This window comes from Cyrtonyx montezumae, unplaced genomic scaffold (assembly GCF_038088225.1).
Source record: "Cyrtonyx montezumae isolate F1298 unplaced genomic scaffold, pur_monq_1.0 scaffold_7, whole genome shotgun sequence".
In the NCBI taxonomy this organism is placed as follows: domain Eukaryota; kingdom Metazoa; phylum Chordata; class Aves; order Galliformes; family Odontophoridae; genus Cyrtonyx; species Cyrtonyx montezumae.
This window is the reverse complement of record NW_027072078.1, coordinates 4579203-4602338: the sequence shown is the minus strand read 5'-3', so window position 1 is coordinate 4602338 and position 23136 is coordinate 4579203. Positions and strand designations below refer to the sequence as shown.

The 23136-nt window shown below is 43.9% G+C and overlaps 1 protein-coding gene across 2 annotated transcripts; it reads right to left on the bottom strand.

Annotated features, from left to right (window-relative positions):
• Positions 1-390: 390 nt before the first annotated feature.
• MYL1 (myosin light chain 1) lies at positions 391-18221 on the bottom strand. 2 transcript variants are annotated; one of them, XM_065750373.1, is made up of 7 exons: positions 18003-18221; positions 7657-7684; positions 4299-4442; positions 2603-2776; positions 2059-2136; positions 1534-1586; positions 391-715 (listed from the first exon to the last, which is right to left on the bottom strand). In XM_065750373.1, the coding sequence occupies exons 1-6, from the start codon at positions 18120-18122 to the stop codon at positions 1558-1560; spliced, it is 573 nt and encodes a 190-aa protein (XP_065606445.1). In that variant the 5' UTR covers positions 18123-18221; the 3' UTR covers positions 391-715; positions 1534-1557. The 2 variants fall into 2 exon arrangements, with proteins under 2 accessions (XP_065606445.1, XP_065606446.1); XM_065750374.1 differs by lacking the exons at positions 7657-7684; positions 18003-18221 and adding exons at positions 7931-7955; positions 8548-8617.
• Positions 18222-23136: the final 4915 nt, after the last annotated feature.

Here is a 23136-nt window from a genome sequence, read left to right as displayed (position 1 = left end):
GCTGTGGGCCTACTGTTGTGGAGTCATTGCCACAAAGAGTGGCTTTGTGTGGCTCCCTGCAGCAATATCATAGTGGCTGCTTTTGGGTCTGTCTGTGCACTGGGGCTGGTGCTACCCTGGGGGCTATTCTGATACCAGCTGCAGGTGGCCTTCCAGAAGCACTGAAGTGCTGCTGTGTGTGGCAGCTCCCTAGCCATTCTTCCTCCTGGTCCCCCAGTAAAGCATTTTTCATCCATGTTTAGTGACTTCTTGAAGATTGAAATATATTCTTTTTCATAAACAACTTTATTTTGTGAAGTACAATTTACAGAAATAAATTAAGTGCCAAGTTCTTGTTTGAGTCATTTGAGTAGGTTTAGAGAGAAGGGGGGAAAAAAAGACTTTATAGCCTTAAAGTGACAACAGGGATTTATTGATGCTTTATTTTTCCAAGAGTTTACATTCTTTTGTGGGAAACAACATGGAAAGAGATGCTTGGGGTGGATGAATGCTGGACGGTAGCAGTTTTTCCATCTAGATTTCCTTGGTGAAAGTTCAGTTTTTGGAAGTGACCCAGAGGCAGTGCCTATGGATATACTGGTGGCGTATATAGCAGTGGATTTGGAGGGATATCGTCCAGTCCTTTGCAGTTTCCATGTTGATGATGACTGCCAGAGCAAGAATTTAATTCGGGCAGATCTTAGATGCCATCTGGTCTTTCCGAGTTCAATTTGTTCTAGGAAGAAATGGGAGAGTTGAACTTGAAATAAACTTCAGCTGAAAAATATACTGCAAAATGACAAACTGAGCCCTTAATTTTGCTTTTGATACATCTCTTTTGTTGTACAGGAGTTGGCATTGTCTCTACCAAGGTAGCGTAACAGCTCAAAAGAGCCTGCATACCCTCAGTAACATGTTTGCGTTTTAAAGAGAGATGCTGAGCTCTTCTGCTGACAAAAACAGACACATCAAGGTTGTGGGTTGTGTTGTTTCTTTTGTGTTTTTTTTCCCCCTCTGCTTGTGAAAAAACAAAAACCGCTAAATGCACAGGTACTTCAGAATCCTTCTTTGAGCTAAGGGCTGTGACTTGGAATGCTTTCTTCAGATGATTACTGCATTTTGTTTGGAGAGCTGTTCTCAGTAGCTCAGGAAAGTAGTCAGACTGTTCTCTCTACAACAGTGTGACTTAGCAGAAGGTGTTGCTTGGATTAGTTTTTCAGACTCAAGCTGTCAGTTTGTGTAAACTCTCCTTTTGTTCGAATACAGAAATCTAGGATTATATTTAAGCTTAAGTTATTTTCATGCTCACCCTGAGTTTTTTCTTTCTCAAGATCTAGCTGTTGAAGAAATCCACTGAATTAACCTGAGTTTCTGACCAGTTGTAGAGCTGCAAGTAAGACCCAGTCTTCTTTCCTGTGCTCTTTGACAACAGCTGAATTTTATAATTGGTGAGACAGTGTTGTGTTGATTTCATAACTTATGTCTGTCTGTGGGCAAGCGGATGCCTTTAAGCATAGCAAAGAGACAAGGTTAAGCATGCAGATGAGAACGTACCATTTGTTATCTGGGGATGTCCACTTACACAGACAGGATATGCTTTACAAATGCTGTGGGTAAAAAATACAGATGTGATAGTTAGGAGGAGCAGCAAATACTGCTTCAGGAGGCAAAAGAAAGAGCTGTTCAGGTGATGGTGTTGAAAGGGCACGCTTCTGATCAGGTTTGACGCAGTAATGTGATAGAAGGTTTGAACTGTTTAATACTGTTCAAACTAAATTCTATTCCTGCTTGGGTGTGATGGGACTAAATGAATGACAGATGGGACACTTTTGCCCTAGCATTAGCTGTGGGTTAGTTTACTTCCAATCACGGAAGCTTTTCTACAGAATGGCAGTGTCTGGAGACCCAGGGCTAAGAGCAGTGTGACTGCTGGCTAGACACACTGTTTCATGCATGAAACCTTTCCATGAAACTCAGCTGTAGCCTTGTCCAACCAATTTGCCTGAGAAGCCAACAGCCAACTGCAATGATACTTGGGGATGAATGTGGGACGAGAGGGTGTCGAATCCCCACACGTACCCTCGTAGTTGATGCAGCCATTGGAATCTTCCTGACCTTTCATCAGTTCGTCTACTTCTTCTTCTGTCATCTTCTCACCTAGAGAGCAAATGCAGCCTGGTTAATTCTTAAACAGACACACAGCTGAGGCTGAATCTTGCAGCTTTTCCAAATGTTTTCATTGTTTTCTGCAGAAGTAACAAGATCTATTGCTAAACAAGGATTTATTTGTTATGACTTTCTTTACAGGTTCTGACTGTACACATAGACGTGGGGTTCCTAGTTTATTTTTAGGGTGAGGAGCTATGCAGTAAATCCTTCAGATCTTTTTCTGTGTGTTAAGTCACTAAAGTTTACAGCTTCAGTGGACCCCTTTAGGTACCTAATTTGAGTTTAGGAGTAAAAAACCCCTTTGTTCTGATCTCTCTGTTGCTTTGTATTGGCTTTCCCAGAGTCTTGGCTGGCAACCTCCTACCTCGCTAAGCTAGTTAGAACATTCTTCCTTCCTCTCTGGTATCTTCAAACAGCAACAGTGTTTTGTGTTCATGGAGGTGACAGTCCTTACCCAGTGTAGCCAGTACATGACGGAGTTCAGCCCCCATGACTGTGCCATTGCCTTCCTTGTCGAAAACACGCAGACCTTCAACAAAGTCTTCAAAGGTACCCTGATCCTTGTTGTTAGCAGCTGCTTGCAGCATGGGCAGGAACTCTTCAAATGTAATTTTCTTGGCGTTCATCTCTGGAAAGAAAGCATCAGTTGTAATGCTGCTAGATACTTGAATGTTCACCTGGCATATTCACACTGAAATGTGGGAAAGCCTCCCACCTCATTTGCATGCCCCTTTCGCCATGGGGTTTGGCTGTTCTGCAGAATCTGGGCTCTCTTGTCATGGGAGTTAGTTTTAAAATCTATCTGATTTTTCTCATCCTTGCTCTACTCCATTTTTCTCATGTTTTTTCAACTTACTTGTGTGTTGCATGTTTCCTTCAGAAATGAAGCATGCTGTAGGATTAATCTTTTCAAAGATCATGGCAGTGGGAGAGCTACTGAATACAATGATTCACAATGCTTAAACCCTATATGGTAGGAAAAGGTAAGAGTGAGATGCTGGGACTTAAGCCCCTGAGCTCTTCAACTTTGTGTTACTGGACTCATCAGGCTCTCTTGGATGTGATAGCAGAGACTTGGAGAAAGAAGAAACAAATTAAAAATTGGATGCCCAATGGAGGTCCAAAATCAATATTTGCTGTTCAACGCACTCGTTGTGGAGGTTTAAGGCCTCACAAGCTTAGCACATCTAGCCCCATTGTTTTTGTGAGCCAGAAGTTGTGGTCTTCACTTCCCCAGATGGCAAGGCTGTCAAAAGGATGCTTTTTTTTTCTCCTTACTTAAATCCTTTCAACGAGCAGCTTCTATCTGGGCAAGGTTGAAATATAATAGGTAAAAACATGAGGGTTTTTTTTTTGAATGAATAGTTATTACAGGAACTTTTTTTACTACCCAGCTATGTAAAGATGCTGTTCAGTTATTGACATAGTCACTTAAAGCACTGTCAAGGTCTCAGCTTGGTATTAGTCTTCTGCTTAGCACTTCCCACTGATGCTAATGTTTAACTTACAAACCATTCCTTAGAGCCTTTCTTTCCAGGCCTGAGGGTTTGGATATCATTTAGCATATCCTAATATGTGACTGTTTGAGTGAAATTGGGGGTGTCCTGGGCTTAAGTCCTTGATAAAAGGAGATTATCACAGTGTTTACCACTTCTTATCTCTATGGAGGAGGAAAGGGAATAAAGTGACAGTAAATGACCACTAATAAATTGTCAACTTGTGTGTCTAGGTTTGTAGAAGCTTTTAAAAGACCAGCTGCGTCAGCTAAAATATACAGTTGGGTTTCTGCTTTTGGGGCATGTCTCAGCTAGTGCTAAAGAACTGCTGCTAGAAGTAGCCCCTTGCTGGGGAGCCTGGGTCTCGAAGAGGCTCTGAGCAGTAACAAGTGCATGCTGCTCCAAGCTGACAACAAAGTTATTTCTGCAGAGACTACTCCATATCCTAAGGATGAGGTTTTCCTTTTTCTCATCACTGAACTTCCTGCTGCCCCTAATCTCTTCAAAAGTAACTGGCATAATTCTACTTAGTGATGCTGGAGACCACCTCGTTTCCCTATTGCAGCAAGAAACCATCTCCCTCCTATGGAAATTACTGATGCTTCCCAGTTAGTTCCCCAGCTTGAAAATAGGGCCCGAGAGAGGAATTCTTACCCTCTTTGCTGGGGTTGCCCAGGATCTTGTTGATCTCAGCGTTTGTGGGGTTCTGTCCCAGTGCCCGAACGATGTCACCAACCTGGCTCAGGGTAATCTTGGCATCACCAGTCCTGTCAAAGAGGAGGAAGGCCTCCTTGAAGTCTGCAAGGGAAGAGCAATGGTTAGTTTGAGGTATGCAGCTATGTTTTGACCAGTTGTATTGACAAAGCTCTGAGCCTGCTGTCTCCTGGTACCATTCCAAGGACTCCAGAAGAGTTAGCAGGGGGATTTTGGCCTACAGTCCCAAGAAAAACTCCTCTCTCTCATTTGGGCTTCACAATTTTAAATATTTTTAACTACATTATGCAGCTTTCTTGACTCTAATAGCCACCTGTAGTTTTGTGATTGACCTTGTAGTTATTTCCAACGCAGAGTAAAATAAGCTTTCTACAGTCTTTACCACTCAATAACATATTTCTTTACATGACATAGCAGCAGAAGGCTACTGAATAATGCACTGTACTCTACCTCACCCGTAGACTGTGACTTCTGCCAGAGAACCTAGCAGCACAAAACATCTGCCTATTTCAGTGGGTTCTGCCTGCAGTTTCAGCATCTTGAGTACGGAGTGTACTAATGTGGAAACCTGAAGGTAGGGTTAAAATGCTCCTACTTGTGCTCTGCCTTAAAGCTGCCCTACAATGACATGTCCACCTGTGTTTATACTCACAGGGTTGGAAAAGGAGTCTAAGATCATTTAGTTGAACCATCGACCCCTCCCCATTGTACCCACTGACTGTGTTGCTCTGTGCCACATTTGTGTTTGGTGAACCCTCCAGGGAAGGTGATTCCACTGCCTCCCTGGGCAGCCTGTGCCAATATGTGACCACTCTGAGAAGTTTTTTCCTAATATCCAACCTGAACCTCCTCTGTCACAGCTCAAGGCTCTCATCCTATCACTAGTCACCTGGGAGAGGAGGCTGATCCCCCCCACCTCACCACAACATCCTTTCAGACAGTTGCGGAGAATTATTAAGAATCGTGGAATAGAATCGTGGAGTAAAACATAGATAACAGAATCATAGAATAACTCATTTCCTCTTTTGTCTGTCATTTGCAGTCTGTATCTGCTTCTTACAGATGTGTGAATGTCTAGGCAAATGCTTGAGTTGTTCCTTATTATGGTCCATTCCCAATGTGTATGACTTTGGGACTTTGGTTATTTAGTGATGCCATGTTATTGTCCTTCCTTTATTTTCCCCTTGCTACTGACCAAGGATGTTGGCGTACTGACATTTCTCTTATAAAAATCAGCACTGGCAGTTGTCTGCCATCCAAGCTCCGTGTTAATCATCTTGAATTTGTTTTTGGACTGCTGTTGCAATATATTTTTTTTTCAAGAAAAGCTGAAGGCTAAAAGGCTGTCTCTGAAACTCATACATCCAGATTATCTTGGTCTGTCCTGTTATCTCTTCTGAATTGAGATGCCTGATGGTGCTGTGTTTTGGCTTCAAGTGAACCAAGTGCTTTCCCTTCCCTTGGTTGTGATGCTCTCCCAGCAGCTGGGGAGGTGTAGGTGGAATGTCCTTTGTGCCTCGGCAGATTTAGGAGTAGCAAACCATATTGAGTCATGTCCTCATTCATCTTGTGGCGGGGACATATGACACAGAGGTACTTAGGCTCTTGCTTTAGCCACTCGTAAACCATATTACTAGAGGAGATTCTGGCATCCAGGAAAAACTGCTGATACAGGTTGTCCAACCTTCTAGGCTGTAATCTAATACATCTGAAACTAATCTTCTTACTGTTTGATGTGTGAGACCTATAACCCTTTACTACTAGCCCTCTCCCCTTACAGCTTTTATTGCAGACTATGAAAAATCAAGGCCTTCTGGACCCCTGTGTAGAGCTTCCCCTTACAACATACCAGCTTCCTATCAACTTCTGCTCTAGCAACTGAGGTCGATAGAGCTGTGCTGATTTATACTATATGACCAGATCTTTCATCTGGTGCATTCATGACATTTAGCCAGAGTGAGGTATAAAACAATGCCAGTTTGTTATTAGAAAAGCCATCAGAGCTTCCTTACTTCGTAAATCCTGTGAAGTTTTATGTTCACTGGGCTCTGAATACAGCTCCCTAGCTCAGAGAAATGTTTTCTGTCTTAGGCATGAGCATCACTGCTATATCTTGGATTATTTTTTTTATAGCTAGTTCTAGTTTATGTCTCTGCTGGAATAAGCAAGTTTAACATTCCTCTGTAAGGAAGGCAATAACCAGCTGCTTGTGTGGATGGAAATAGCAACTGAGGGTGGGACAGCTCTGTTTCAGGGAAATTCTCTTTCTCGCAAGTGGTCTTTACTCATTTGTTTGTATTAGTCATCATAGCAAGATAGCAGCTGGATGGTCTGGAATATAGGAGGAAGCTGAAAAAATCTTCTATCTTGTTACATGTGCCAGTTTGGAATTGATGACATTTCTCTTCAAACTCTCTATGCTTCTGTGAAAGGTTTAAGATCGCAAAGCAAAGAGGAGTCCTGGTCACACGGAAAAGCACTTTGAGTGTTTGGATGTCAGGAAGACTGGTTCCAGCCCTACTTGCTGTGCAGTACCTCTCCCTGTCAATTTTGATGGTGTAAGCCGGAACAAGCTGATATTTGGGAAGTGTAGAGCTCTCTTAACACCCTCTTCAAGTTGCTCCTCTGGATTTCTAGTAGGTTCTTGCTTATTCCATTCTAAATAGTTTCTTCACAGTGAGAAGACTCCTGCATTTGCTACCACGTTTTTGACAGGTTAAGTCTGCATTATTTAATATAATCCAAATGCTTCTTTTAAGATATTTAAAACAGTCCTGTTCAGGTTTCTCTGGCTTTAGTGAGGATGAATTTGTAGCTTGCTTCTCAGCAGTTCACCAATAGGAAATAATACAAGATGTGATTTGTAGTGCATTCAGACTAATTACATTTTGTGACAGTTCACGAGTCACTTATTTGCCAACTAATTCCATGCTTTGGGAATGTATTTAAAATAAAGTAGCCTCTCTGCCCCCTCTTCCATAGCCTCTCCCAACAAAAGTGGCACAAAAAAATTGTTCAGCAGGTAGAGCTGGTAGCACTGCTGTATTTCCCCTTCACGTCAGGTTGCATACTTCTCAACTTAAGTGGTACATAAGCACCCAGATAAACTGCATGTAAATCTGAGGCCACGTTGTTGTTCAATTTAGATCTGCACAGCAGCTGTGAAGTGAAGAGTTATGAATTATGCCAGGTGAATGAAGTCCTAGCTCATCTTTTGGTAGGTGTTAAACTTCCTAGACTGTAGCTCCTCTCTGAGCTCCACACACATGTAAAACACATTGGCTGTCTTGTAACTTACCATCCTGCTGCTCCTTGGAGAACTCGATCTGTTGGAAGGAAATCAATCACAAAAAATAGCTTAGGAAGGGGGGGCTGGGGGAGGACCTGCTTGTTTTCTAAAGCATCCAGCTCAATCCATGAGTATCTTCCAAAACAGCAAAAAATGTGGCCTGTCAGATGCACAGAAGTAATGCAGATGGCAAAAGAGCTCTTAAGACTGTTGAATGCTTAGCTTTTGGTAGCCATTATGTTCCCCCCTCCTGCCCTGTTAGTTCAGTTTTTGCTTCACTTACCATTGATTTCGTCAGGTGTGAAGGACTGCAGTTGGGGAGAGAGAAAGAAAGAAAAGAAGTAGTACTGCTGAAAATGCACTGAGAGAAAGCAAACTGCACAAGGTAGCTGAGTGTTCTCATATCTGTCTTGCCTAATGTAATTAGGCCACAGAAACCTAAACTAGCAACCTGACTCATAAAACTGCATCCCCAGGCCTGTTATAAAAACCCGCATCCCTTGGCACAACAAGGTTGTGGCCAGAAGCAATAACAATCTCAAGTTTAACTAACAGGTTGTGACCACCAGGTCACTTACTGCTTTAGCATAGACTCACTTAAGTACACCATTTGAAGTAATATTTTTAACAAACAGGTTTGTTTGGGTTTTTTTTTACATAGAAAATAAACTACATCTTTCAAGCTTGTGCTTAAGTTAGCTTTTGACAGTACATTGTTTCATAAAGCATTAAGCTACGTTACTTTCTTGTATTAAAAATATAGCAGCAGAAAATCAAGCAAACCTAAGCTGTCATCTTCTGGCCTGTCTTCCCCCCCAGAACTATCTTGAGCAAGAAGCTAATTTACTCATGTAAAATACACTGGCCTGCTGCTAACCATTAGCTTTGCAGTGGACCCACCATGATTGAGAGTTGGAAAAGTAGAGCAGCGGACGGGACGGAGGGATTAGCTGAGAGGTCTCTGAGAGTGGTCCTGCTTTCCTGGCCTTTCTTCCCCTTATTTATCTGGCAGTGCTGACGGTGCTGCCTGGATTAGGTGTCAGAAGGAAGCTGCCCCTCCCCTCGGTGAGTTCTTTAGCTTTCTTAGGGCAAAGTGACAGGAGGTGTCGTGCCTTGATGGACATCTTACGACTGCTATTTTTAGGAGGCTGGAGAGGGACAGGCAGGGGAGTAGCAAGCAGCAAGTTTGGATTGTGTCAGCACTTTCTGGGTCTGGACCATCAAGAGGGGGATATTCCTTGTCTGGGCCTTCTAAGATAGGAAAGGCTCCTATTTCTTCAATAAGCTCTCAAGTCAGCATTTGAGGAGCACTGAGGGCAAGAGGTGCCATGTATTTGCCCAACTGGCTTGTTTTACATGTGGCTTGCAAGTTGTGTGTTAGGTGCAGCTGGATGGCATGCTTTGGGTTTGTTTCCAAGATCATGAAATCACTAGTACTCCTTGTCCCTTTGCTGGCTTTTCTCAAGCCCTTGTTTGGATGCTGCAGTGGTCTGCATTAGATGGGTGGTGCTGCTTGTCTTTTTGGTGCAGTCCAGCTGCTGGCACTGGGCAGAAGGTTCACACGCTTGTTGAGGTGATGTCCAGCTGAAGGTCTACTACTGCACTGGTCAAGGTTTCCAAATTTTGGAGGATTTTAAGGACAAATATATGCACATGTCTTGGACTGAGCTATATTGCTAGGTTTGCAGCTGATGAGGAGGTTTACTTTGCAGGGCAGCAGGGGATTTAGGGCACCTTCCTTCTAGGGCTTGAGTTAGGATACTAACAGGCCAGCTTCAGAGCTTGCTGGTGAGATGAGAAGGAGGAGCTGCTGGGGTCAGAATTGGGGGTGGGGTTGTAGTGCAGTTATGTGGAAGAAGTTGTTGTTGAAGCAAGGATGCCTGTCAAGCTTTGTGTCTTGGAAGGGGGCTAGTCTGGTCATGGTGGGGGGAGACAGCAGTACCTTTTTGGGCTGGAGAGCGATCCTGGTGGGGTCTACAAGTGGGGCTTTCTAGGATAAGCTGGGGGAGGGAGATTGTGCAGTTTCGTCACTAGCAAACATCTATTCCTATAGTGCAACGCTTTCTGAGCCTGGCTCACATCTCCAAACTGATAACAGAATGAGGAAAACTGTTCCACACTTAGCTTCCTCTCTGTTACCTCCGACTGGGTAAGGAGGTTCGTTGAGCTGGGATGGGAAGGCTGTATAACAGCAAGAGACTCCTTTCTTATGAACAAATACTCCCTAATGTCTCTTTGTTGTGCACTTGCCACTCCTCCTTTTCTATTGGAAAAAAAAGGTGATTGGTGAGGAACTTCCTCCTGTAGTTCATTTAGTTAACCAGACTTAACATTAATATTCTTTACATGCTGAACAATCAAAATGGATCTCAATAATTAGCACTACTTGGAACTTCAGCCTCCTACTCCCCCTCTTAAAATCTAAAGGTAATAACTGCAAATAACTGAGCTAGTCATTTTAGTTTGAAAACATTTTGTCCAAACAGCTTATTTGTGTTTTGGGGGAATACCTGGAAAATACACTGAGCCTGAAAAATGCTCTGCTGCTAGTTCATCACTTGTGCTTGTTCTGCTACTTGTAATCTATTCCCGTGTGGGACTGGGGATGGATTCAGGACAGGGCACAGCTGTGGGGTTACATAGAAAAGGGATTTGATGTTTTTGTCTGAATTAGCCCACATTGGCTTAGCACAGTTCAGACCTCCTAATTAATACTGGCTGGGGCGGGAGCACAGGCAGTGAGAAAGCTAATACAGACCTTGGCCATCAGTCCCCATGCATTAATAGAGGAGCTTTCTAAGGACTTTGGCAGAGTTGAAATGTTGCCTGGGTCAAAGTAGTTTGTTGCCTTTGGTGGAATTTTCCTCCTGTCCTCAGCCTCTTGCTCTGCAGTGCTGGTGACTGGAAAATGTGTCCCTGGAGACATGATTGAATTTTTGTTCCATGAAAATAAATTTTCCTGAATATCTTCTTGATTCCAGATCAAGCTTATTACTGACTACAACAAAACCCATTCCAAAAAAGATGTCAAATGACAACAGGAAAATAATTGGGGTGCATTTGTCTTAAACAGGGAAAACTGATACCTGGATTAGCCAGCCACCTGGCTTGAGTGGGCTATCAAGTATAAGTTGAGCGGGTTCTCCGCGTAAGCAGGCAGAGCTTTTGACTGTATGAGGCTTTGGCTCAGGTTTTATGAGAGAAAATACTTGTGCACAGTATCAACCCTTCATTTTTGTCACTGGTTCTTGAATAAAAATGCCCTAGGCGTTGTTTCACTGGAGAGAATGCATACTTGCATGCATTTGAGTTACAAGTCAGCCTGCTCTAACCCTATGGGGTTTGTTGGGAGCTTAAAATACTTCTTCTAAAAGTGGTGAGTCTCAGCACCTTAGGATGATGGTGAAATTTCAGGGAGTTCAGTGTGGTTTGTTGTTTTTAAGGGGGATAAAAACGTAGCACAAATGCCATCCCTCAAAACCTCCAGCAAAAAATGAAGGACCGAGTGTACTGCAACATATGAAGACTAGTAGGAGCTGGGATTCTTTAGCTCTGCTCAGCCCATACTTTATGGGTGAGCTTATCCTGCAGGAGGAGAATAGCTATACTGAGGGAGAAGTGCTGCTTTTTTTTGTTGTTGTTGTTGGTGAGGCATCTCCCTGTGTAGTTTAACCATCTTATATTTCTCTAATTGCTAATGGGGAATGTTTTGACCCGATCCCAGTTACAGAGAGTAACTTTGTAAGCATCTGGGAGGGTTGGAGATCACAGGGAAAGATGCTGCTTGGAGTTAAAGCTGCTCTGCCTGCTTGCTGCTCTTTGTGTTACAGAGAAGGGAGTTGTTGTAGCTGGGATGGGATTAGAGAGCTATCGGGTAATTTATGGTACTGTTTCTCCAGAAGAGATTGAGAACTGATCAGATGTCTCTAAAAATCAGAGAGGGAAAGATGAGAGAGTTCCTGAGGATATTCTTGTGATATATTTAGCTGCTTGTACAGATCTCCAGGGATTTCTTTTATTTCTGGGTGGATGTAGCTTGGTTGTGCCCGTAGCAGTTTATATGGTGTCTGCTCACTGCTAATGCCTGCTCCTTGATTAATACAGCCACACATTTTCTAGCAGATATGATGGAGTGCAGGATTACACAGCTCTCAAGCCCTTCCATAAAGCAAGCTGCTGACCCTCACCCTGGTTCAGTAGCTGGTGCGATCGATGCCAGAGATTTCAGAGGCCATTTCTCATTTAAGTAAAAATCAGCAGCCTGATGGATTTAGCCTCATATCTTTCGTAAGAAAAAGAAACACTAAGAACATGAGCTCTTAGAGCTCTTGTTTGAAAATGAAACTGCCAAGAAATATAATAGGAGAAAGAATAAAGATGAACGCTGCTAATATGTGGGAGATAAATGTGAGATGCCAGGAGGTTCGGAAGAATAGTTCTAAATCTTTTTAGCCTAATGGATTTTACAGTGATATTTTTTCCCTCTAAGCACTCTATAACTTTATGCCTTGTTTACTTTAAAGTTCGCAACTTTACAGTTAGGCTAAAACTTCCAAACAAACCTTGGCAATGAATTACATGTGCCCTTCTGAAATGCCTGTGTGTGAAATGTGTCGTGGCTGCTGATCGTAGCATTTTGCACAGGCTTTTATTGGCTTCACAGGGGGAAGGACAGTCAGCTGTGCTTGCTTGTTAGTGTGTCCCTTTACTAATTGCATTTAGTTTTGCATGAATGTGTGTAATTGAGGGGACGTGTGAGTAAATGCAAGGCTCCAGAGCTCTGTGCTGCTCTCCAAGGGATGCCTTGTTTCAACGTGCCTCCCAGTGGCAGCGGTGGAGTATTAACATTATTTAAGCTATTGCTACTTGACATTTAAGTGCTATGTGGCAAACTAGCCAGCTGAAAGCGTTTTTTGGCAATGTGTGGGAGATGTAATAAAGCCTCAAGGATCCAGGGGCGAATTTCCATCTTGGCTATTTCGTATCTCCTTACAGTCTTACGTGTCATGGGCTAAATTAGTCACCTTCTTCTTACCTTATGTAAGATAAACTCAAATATCTTGTTGCTAGCAGTAGTGATCTCTCTGTGTGCTAAGGGGTTGTAAACTAGAAGTACTGTTAGGTTGTTTCAGTCTCTCTGCTGGGGGAGAGAAACTCTACCATGTAACTGTTGCTAGCACTTGAAATTACTTTAGGTGAGCTTTTGGGGTTCTGCTTTCTGTCATTTGCTGTGCACTCTGCTATTTCCAACAAATTTTGACACTCTCTCTGGATACTCCAAAGGTTATCTTAAGTTCTGCCAAAGCAGTGCTGCCATAGCAGTGCTGTGAATTTCTAAGAATGGATCTTGTTTAAAATAAAAAAGAAGAGAAACTGTTACTTTTCAAACAGTTATTTTAGGTGAGCAGTGTTTACTGCAATATTTGGACAAACTATATTTGTGGGGGACTCCAAAAAGGACTTAAGGAAGCTGGTCTGGATGGTCAGGAAGGTACTTTCACATCTCTTAAGGTGACTTCTTGTTGGTGTTTGTCTCCTTCCTACCTGAAGGGCACTTAAGACTGGTGACCTTGTCTAGTAGGTAAGTGCATCCCAAAGAATCTCGAGTGTTGCTGGTATTGGGTCAGGCATAATCTAAAGGCCTGAGCCAAAAACTTTCAGCCAAGAACCTGCCAGTTTCCAAGAGAGCCCTTAATGCTGGGAGCAAAGCTACTGTTAACCTTCCTGTTCTCATCTGCCACTTCACAAGGAGTTCATCTGCAGTGCAATTGCTCTCTGAGTACTTCAGCTGACATTTGCAGCTCTGCTTGCCCTCCAGCCCAGCAGCTTTCTGTCAGTGCATTTATTGAGTTTACCTTTCTGGTTATATCCAATGCAATGCATTTTTCAGAGATGACCTCCTTGAGTGTTGAACATCTTAAAAGTTAAGGACGTTTGGAGAAACACTTTTTGCAGTCTTAAGAGCTCTGTATTTAATAACAAAATGATCACACAGGCTTGCTTTCATGCAGCAGGCTTTGTCATGCATCACTCAGTTACACAAGACCTTAGGTAATATCTATTAGTTGATAATTATGAATTATTTTCCCCCAAAGATGTAGGTAGTGTATCTGCAGTAGGGTGTAGTCAGTCTCCTTGAGAACACCACTGTGTCAAGTCTCACGTACCAAAGGAGCATCACTTCACTGTGGGTACTTAGGAAAGGCACTCGGGTGTGCTCTTTAAGTAAAGGACCTGGTGCGATGCTGGGTCAGAGTGCTACACATTCAGATTGCTGCAGAGCAAAAGCACTGAGCTCAGCATCTCCAGATCCCAAAGCCTCGTGGTCAATGCTGCGAGGCTGGTCTCAGTCCAAGAACTAGGTGTGTGTACTGGGAAGACCCCTTCAAATTTCCAGTAAAAAAAACAAACAAACAAAACATACTCTTCGTGTTGGTGGTAGGGATGAAATTAAACACAAGAAAATATTATCTACCTGCTTCTGGTTTGAATAGTTTGAAGCTTAGCCAATTTATCAATGTTTTTGTTGCTTAACTGCACACCTGAGAAATTCTGGTTGTGAATGTCTCAGTAGTGGTGTTCATCAGCTCAGTGCTTCTTCTCACTGAGGCATGCATATGAGAACAAAGTTGACAAAACAGATGAGCTAACTTTTGGGGGATTATTCTTCCTAAAAAATTGAGTACAAAGCTTCAGGCGTCTCTTAACAAAGTGACTCATGGTTATTTATTTTCTTAATCGTAGTTGGTTCCTGTTGAAGTCCAGATCATAATATTCCAATGTGTCATCACCCTGTTCTTTTCCTGTCAATAATTTAATTCTTGACCTTTGTACTTGACATTAAAATCCCAGGACATACTAGTGGAAAAGGGGAAATATGAACTTAAATTTGAAATGTTTGTGCAAAGCAAATTCCTAGTTGTTGTTTCTTGAGAAGGTGAAAAAAGTTCTTTAATCTTTGTTGTCAAAATGAATTTCTCCTGTTTGCAGTCCTTGTATTGATTCCCTTTCTGACCTGGTTGTACTGTAACCTAAAGTGAGCTGAGGAAAGGCTGAATTCAGAGACTTGAGTCTTTAGCAGTCTGATACATTCCTGTTACTCGGGGTTTTAGTCAATAGATGGTGCTCAAAAATAGAAAATCTCACACTGGCTGCTAGTATGCCACGAAGTGATTTCTTTCAATTGGGTTAATTTAGAGTGTATGTGGAAAGAACAGTCAGTAGTAACAAGAGAAAAAGGACTGCCCATTACCATTTTTGAGGATCCTGGGTGATTTTTGGGTGCCTCCTTTTGCAAGAACTTAGCTTAAGGAACCTAGATTAAGTTTTCTTAAGCTTGGCTTATCAAGTGTGCATCCCAAGAGGCTCAAAACCCAACTCTATGAGGAATGACCAAGCAAGCCATCCAAGGGGAGGAGTATTCCTAAAAGAATGACCAGTAATACTGGGAAATCTCTTTCTTGTTTGTTCTGAGGAATGTTGATTTCTGATACCCACTGAAAGCAAAGCGCACTGATAGATTTGGCTTATTTGGCTGATGTCAACCCTGAGTAGGCAGCTCTGCCTGTACCCACCCCAGCTGCAATGGATAGAGGGAGCCTGGGTTGTACTGTGGAAAACTAAGGAAGCCTTTCTGTGTGTCTACTGGCTTGGTGACTCCAAAACATTGCTTGCTCCACAGCCCGTGAGTCCCAGGAATCCCTAGTTTGCAGCAAGCTACAAGATGACTGGTAATTTCCCTGATGAACATAGGGGAGCCCTTTTGATACTCTTGTTGGAAGTGCTGGAGGCTTTGACTCCATGCATAGTAAATCAGCACAAGGAGGGGGCACCTCCCCTCCAAGGGAGGGTCCTGCTCAGAAGAGAGTCCTGGTCAGAAGCTAATGTTTAGGTACTTTCTGGCTCTGAAGTTTTGCTGGAAATGGTGCTGTGCCTTTTTCTATGCTGATACTTTGCTGGTTGAATGGAAGGATTCAGGATTCTTTAACTTTAAAAGAAGGGATTGGGCTAAAACACAGAAAATGTGTATTTCTGTATCCAGCTCTACCGTCTGCATCTCGTGGTCAAACTGCTTAGGAGAGGAGACTGTTCCCACTAATTTCCTGAAGTCTCATTGGGTGAAAATGGGTAACCCAGAATGGTTAGATGGCACTTCAGGAGGTTGTTTGGCTCCTGCTTCAAGACCAAAGGATCTGTGGTTGTTCTGATGTGTGCTCAGAGCTTGTCCTGGAGGTCCCATGGTCCCTCTGGGTGACCCTGGACTGACATGGAGGTTCAGGTGAGGGGCAGGCTTGGGACTGAAGGGACCTGTAATTTACAGTCACTGTGAGCTTCTGCATCACTTTGTGGTGATCTCTGTGTGATTGGGTAAGACCCTCATTGCTGGGGGCTCTCTCTGCCTCAAAGCACCTCGTAGGCACCCTGGCTTGGTAAGGCTGTCATGGGAGAGAGGCTGTGCCACCCATGTTGCAGTGTGGATTTCCATCCTCTGTCATGCTGCTCGTTGCTTTACTCATTTGCAAACAGGAATAGCTCATGTGCTGCCATTAATTTTAAGAAAATAGCTTTGACCTGCTAGTCCAGGTTTTCCCACACTTCAAAGAAGAAGTCTGATCTTTCTAAAGAAAGAATTTAAGATGACTGTCTTTTATCTGATACTAAGTGACAAAACCTAGAGCATTTTCTTTTTGCTACTGGCATATATCTTGTGCTCTAAAGGAGAGCTGTCTGTGCAGAAGAGTGGGTTGGATTGCCTTAGACTGCAGCCAACCATATTTTTTTAGCTGGTAATATACTATTATGCCTATTTATGTTAAGATAGATTAGCTGGGATCACTGAAGTTGAAAATTCTATTTTCTCTTAATGAACTGGACATAGAGAGCTATCAAATCATATTAAATTATTTCATAGGCAATCTAGCATGCATTCCCCTTCATCTCTGAGACGAGCAAAACGTGAAGCCTAATATAATTTTCAGGCAGTATTTTCAAAAAGAGTGGCCTTTTTGTGTAGCTTTTGCTAAGAATGTTTTAAATATTTCAATGTTCCTTTTTTCCCCTCTTCTTGCTCTTGGTTTGCTTTGCCAGTGTGCTTAGCTTCTGTCTTAGGAGAAGGTACGACCCGATCCAGGAAACTGGCTACCAGCGGAGAAGATTAAAGACAGCTTCAAGAATTTCACTAAGTGGGTCATAATCCTGGGACTATATTGATGACAGATTGCATGTATTAAGCTACCTTAAACAGAATTCATCATGAGATTAAAGCGAGTAGGTCCTATTAGGATTCCCTGTACTCCTACTTTTCTTCATAGTAGGCACGATTCCTTATGTAGAATTCAGCAAATTGGTCCCAGGACCAATCAGCTTGTCAGGTAGGTGGAGAACAACTATTTATAGTCATGCCCAGAGAAATAGGTCTGTCCTTTCATCTCTTTAACTACTTAACCTCCCCCTACTCTTTCTTAAATAGTGATTTCCCTTGGAGTGCTTGGGGAATTCTTTGCAGAGGGTTAAGGCAGTGGTTGGTGATGCTGGGTGACATGCAAAGTCTAATTTAAGTACAAGTTCCAATGGACATGCAGTCAGAGGGAAACCCCTGGAAGCCTTTTCCTCTTCCTTACTTTCAACTTGCAGCAAATGGTGAATTTTGATCCGATACGAAAAGGTGAGAGGAAGTAACTTGAAATATTTCCGTTTGTGGCTTTGCGGCTCACAGTGTTCTCAATGTTTCAAACAGGTCAATTTGCCAAATCTTTTTCATCTTTGCTTCTTTTAAACATAGCAATGCTGGTCTTAAAACACATGCCCAAAGGGTCACTGAGTGGTTGCAAAAAGTTGGGAAGAACTTTGCGAGGAAATTGCAAAATAACATTTTTATTTATTTTTTTTAGTACCATGCTGTGGGAAAACACTTCATTCCAAGTTTCAGTAACTTTTTCCAGTCCTCATGCACCTGCTTCAGGGTTTGGGGGATTAATTTTTGTGGGTTTTCTTTGGTGGTGGTGTTTTTGGTTTTCTTGAGTGGAACTTTTTCAGCTTTACTAAGCAAGTCAGACTGATACTAGTTTGGTAGGAAGTTCTGAGGGTGACCCTCTACAGTATGCCTGAAGTCACCAAGCTTCACTCTTCTGTTAAATCATGCGCCATGCCTCACACCCCTCCAAGCTACTAAAACAACCAAAAGCTCAGCAAGTCAAGAAATCCACTGCCCCCAGGGTTACTTATTCATTTCACTGCAGTCCCCAGACAGGAACCAAACACACACAACATTTCACTGCAGGTTTCAGCAAGAGCTCTGCTAACTTGCCCTCTTGGGAGCGTTTGGGGTCAGCGATCAGCACGCGTTCATCCATTACCTTGATGCTCTTGAGATCGATCGCTGGCTCTTTGGGTTTAGCGGGCGCAGGTGCTGGCGCGGGTGCAGGTGCTGGTGCTGCTGCTGCTGCTGGTTTCTTAACGTCCTTCTTAGGTGCCATTTTGTGTTGCTTAAACTTGAGAGTGAAGGTGCCCCAAAAAAACCTGAAGACCCCCCCTAAAAGTGATTCCTGGGAGAGAAGCAGTGGTCAGAATGAGCTACAGCCTGTGCCCTGGAGGTGGACCCAATGTGCTAAACTCTATAAGGGCATATATATATTTCACTTAGTGCCTTGTACAATCCTGACACATGCAGCTGGATTGGACAGTCCCTAATCGAGGGGGGTGTCATTCCAGCTCAGGCTATAAATGGAATATAAGAGTTCAGGGCTTCAGAAGATCAAGGGACTTCAGAGACGTTTTCCCCCCCTCTTTAAAAACTCCAGCCACCTCCTATGCTTTTTTTTATTTTCCCTGTTTGGAAAATAGGGGGGAAACGTGACAATCCAGTTTCAGATCTGCTGTTGACATTCAGGCGTAGATTGAATGGTTATTTTTTCTCATCAGAATTTCAACTCTGCTGAAGTAGTAAATCTTCTTTCCTTCCCTCCCCTTCTGCCCCATGCCTGTGTAGTGCTCCAGGAGGGTTCGGTTTCAAGCAGGCATTTTGACTTTCACGGCTGGGAAGATCATCAATTTCCAACCTTGTTTGCTTCTCTCCCCAGAGTCCCTCACTCCTCTTCTGCTTCCTTCGTGTACAAGGAAGTGTTGATCATGCAAAGGCTCTGGGTGTTTAAAAATAAAGCAGGCAAATAAGGAAAACACTGCAGTACCTTTGGCCAAGTGCCTCTCTGCAGCCTGAGCATTTCTCAGCTGCCCCTGATGATTCCTTCCTCTCACTATTCCTTCAAGTTTTTCCTTTGATCTTTATTCCTCTCCTTTAAATAAGCTGAGCTCCTGATGACTGGAGATCAGCTGGGTGATGTTTCTCCCCCAGGGAAGGTTTCCTCATTAGAAAGTAGTTCTAATCGGAAACCAGCCATCAGGTGCTGGAGACACTTCTGCTCTCTCCTTGTCTGAGTGCCCATCCTTTGTCTCTTGTTTATCCTTCTCTTCCCTCCATCTCTAGATGGTTCTCCATGCTCTCTGTGCTCCCCCGGTTTCCTTGGGAGACAGCTTTGAGCAGGAGCCTTTCTGTTTTCAGCACAACAGATCAGCTCCTAGCTCTTTTGAACCTGATGATTTCCCCTGTTGTGTGTGGTTAAGGTCTTCTGCAGAGAAACCCAGGGCTGCTGTCTGCCCTTTCCCATTCATTCTCCAGCCTCCAGGAGCTCTGTGCTGGCAAGTGCAAGGCCTTTGATGGAGCAGATATTTCTGTCACATGAGCTGTGCTGTACAGTGTTTGGATGCTCAGAGCCCAGAAGCCTTTGATGTATGATGCTGATGTGTTTCATTATACAGGCCATACTTTTGGAAAATCCACCACTGGAGATGTAACTTGGTAGGAAATCCTTTTGTGTGTGTCTGTGTGTGTACAGCTCTACACTGAGAACTCTAAGTAGTTGCAAGGAAGAATCAGTCAGAATCCAGTAATTTCTGAATTAACCTGAGGTTTGCAGTGAAATAAGCCCAGAAGTCACCATTAAATGTATTTTAAAATAAAGATTTCTAAAAATGGAGCATGTGCAGGATCAGCATTAAGTTCAGCATGGCATAGGAAGGCAGATGTGCTGGGATGTCAAGTCAACAGAGAAGAAGGAGGTTTTGTGAGTAGCTGTCACATAATGATTGTGTATTGATGAGGTGAGAGGGTAAGTGTGAAGGAGGCAGGGTGCAGCAGGTCCCTCTTACTCCTGTTAGGTTAGGGATCTGAATCCTGTTGTTTCTGCTTTTGGGACAGGATGTCTCTGGGAGCCTGTGGGCTGCGTGCCTGCCTATCCCCAGGGAGTAAAGCATGGAGATGTGTCCTTGTGCGCTGGGGCCAGCTGCCACAGCAGGATGGCTCCTCTTGTGCTGTTAGCAGCTCCTTCCTGTGTGTGCAAGCACTTGAGCAAGCCCCCAGCCTCATGTCACTGGGATTTGCCCAGATCCACTTCTAAGGGAAAGCAGCAGCAGCTGAGGATGCGAGGTATTGCTGGCATCTGCCCATCGGCTGTGCGGCTCCTGGGGAGGGTGGGGGTGCCTCCCTCCTGCAGCAGGGGAGGGGGCTTCAGGTTTCACCAGTCCTACAGATCCAGCAAAAGGAAAGCCTTTTGTTGGGTGGAATGCTCTGTTAGTCCTGTCAGTTGTGGAAACGTGGCCTTGGGTCTACTTGCTTGATGTTTGCCTGCTTTGTGGAAAAGCTTGATAAAGATACGAGTGTGATCCCATTACCCAAAGCTGTGGGAAGTACAGGAATATCCAGGGAGAACCCTGTTGAAACCAAACAAGGGAATTCATAATTAACACGAGTCCCATGTTTTTTTTCTGTATCAGTGAGGATGTGGAGCTCTTGTCCCCACGTAGTCCCCCTGGCAAAGAACATAACCAGATGCAGAAGGGAACTGGGCTGTTAAGCAGTTGCTAGAGTTACTCAAAATTCATTACAGTTTTGAGAGGAGTGAGTAACGTACTTCCCCATGCATTCTTCCACATCAAGACGCTGCAGAGATTCAGCTGCTTTCTTTAGCAGGAGATGCTGGGTTGTGGAAGAGATCACTGCCTTGGCCAGCCCACTTGTCTGCTTTGATTCTTCCACGTTTCACTGCAGGTTTAAAGTAACAAACTGGAGATCTGCTGCCAGCTTCAGGCTGCCCTGCTGACTGTGTGCAACCTAATTATTCTAAAGCACCTAATTGTTCTTGCAGTGATTTGGCTTTGTCAGTGCAAGCTGCTTTTGATACAGGGAAGCAGAGTGGGTTCCTACCTGAGGCGATGGCAGCCATGGGACACAAATATCAGTAGAGCTGCACAATAAACAGTTAAGTCAGCATGTTTGGGGCTGTCTTGGTCAAATGAGATCCTCTGTGAATTTGTTTATATAAGCATGTAGCTGTGCATTTGTTAGATTTTGTGTAAGGCACAGAAACAGGAGCGTGTCTTGCCAGAAGCTGTTTAAGACAGACTTCAGGGGAGCGGGCAAGGGAATGAATATCTGAAAACACAAGCCTGATGCAGTGGATTTGTTTACAGGAGGGCTGAGAGAGCACATTAGCCCTCTACCTGCATGGGAACTGCTTGAGAGAAACTGGGGGAAGTGCATGTACATGCACCCTGGGCTGGGAGGGAGGGGAGGCAGCAACTGGTTGTGCCGCATATAGCCTCTGGCTGACTTAGCACTTGTGCCTGGTTACCCTCCTGCTCAAGGTTTTCTAATTCTGTCCCAGACGAAGTCAGTGTTCTTCAGCAAGTGGCAGTGAGACATACAAGGCATTCCTCACAGAGCTCTGAGCATCTCCATCCCCCTTGCACACCAGGAGGGCTGCTGGGGGAGGAGCAGCTCCCTGGAGGTGATGGCAGCTCTGCACTGCCTTCAGCTCATGTTCAGCCTTTTAGGGAGCCTCCTGACATCCTTCTCTGGGGAAGAAGTCAGGTTGCCCGAACACTTTGTGCAGTTTGCTTTACACTGTCCCATAAAACTGTTGTTAGTTGTTTTTGGCCTTTCTTTCCTCTGTGGTTGTACAAGCATTAGCTTCTAGGTTACAGAGCAACTCTGAAGTGCAAATATCTTGGCAAAACGCAACCCGAGTATAGGTGAGCAGCAACATTGAATCCCAGCAGGCAGGACTCCTTACTATGGGCCTTGAGGAATGCTGTATGGATTTAGATGTGCAAATTAAACACTGCATGAAATACAAATCCTGGTGCACTCTCACACACAGTATTATGAAAATAATCTGTACTGTGGTTGACTGGACACAATTGAGCATAAAGCATTTGAGGAGCACTTGCTTTCTCGTAGAGTGCTCAGCGATGAGCATCCTGTGTCCCTTCGTGTACTTATTGTTGCTTGTAAAGTAGCTGTGGTGGAGAATTGATGCGGGGAGGCAGAGGTGACATTTTGCTTTGGGAACTTGGGGATCTGAGGCTTTAGTGTGTCTGGGCAGGGCATGCACTGGATGCAGCCCAGCTGTAGCACCCTAATGGAGTCTACAGTGTGCCTTTTTGTCTGTCACCAGCCTGGTATCTATAGATTTGCTTCCTCCCATAGCATCAGCTGGTGTTTCCTTTCCTTGTCAAGCCACTTGAAGCTTATCTATTATAGAACTTAGCCTTTGTGTTGCTCCTAGCATTTCTGCCTTCCTTCTGCATGAGAAAACAGCCCTTCATAGGACCCTGAAATCATCACAGTAAAGCTGTGAGCCTGTTTTTGGGGAGCAAGAATGTGTGTGTGCGATGCCTCTGCTCCAGGCTGTTAAATAGTTTGGCTGGCCTACTTTAAATAGCCTGCTGGTGCTGTGTCCCCCTGATTTAGCTGTAGGGAGAGAAGTGACATAGTGATGCTCAAGAATGTCGCTTTGCTTCTCGTGTGACTGATGAGATCAGAGGTTGTTAGCAGAGGAGATTCATGGTGACCCTCACCAAAAGTTGTGGCTGGTGGGACCCCATGGCCACAGGGGCACCTCCAGCATAAGGAAGGCTGCATGGGAGAGTGCTTGGCAGTCAGTGTAAGCTGCCCCTGCCTCCATCTGGGGCACTCTAACCATTGCATTGATAGCTGCTGTTTCCCTTTAAGAAGTACACGTTCAGGGCTGTGGCAGTTCACCTGCAGAGTGTGATAAGAGCAAGATCTCAGCCTGAACCACTTCTGCTCAAATAGGCAGCCCCGAGGTTTTTTCCTTTCTTGTTAAACTTCTGTCAAAGTCAGTTGCTTTACAACACGAGATGACTTCAGCCACTCACTGGCAGCTCTGGTGACATACTTTATGAATGCTGTTATCTCCTACTAAAGGTAGTGCAGATGTGCCAGTTATCTTAAAACATTTTTGTCCCAAACTCATCTCTCCCGAGCAGCTTTAAGTCAGTAGAGCTTCAGCAGTTGGCTGTGGGGTGCTTACTTGCACGTGTGACTTTTATTTTTAACCCTTTTCCATATAAATTTTTCATTTTTTCCTTGAGCGTTTTCAAACCAAGAGTGAGAACAGCAAGTGCTGCTGG

Coding starts and splice junctions, on each gene's coding strand:
- MYL1 (XM_065750373.1), bottom strand. CDS start 18,122: ATGGCACCTAAGAAGGACGTTAAGAAACCAGCAGCAGCAGCAGCACCA. Junction 4,443..7,656: donor CTCCAAGGAGCAGCAGGATG/GTAAGTTACAAG, acceptor CTTCCCTTGCAG/ACTTCAAGGAGGCCTTCCTC. Junction 2,777..4,298: donor GGGCAACCCCAGCAAAGAGG/GTAAGAATTCCT, acceptor CTTTCTTTCCAG/AGATGAACGCCAAGAAAATT.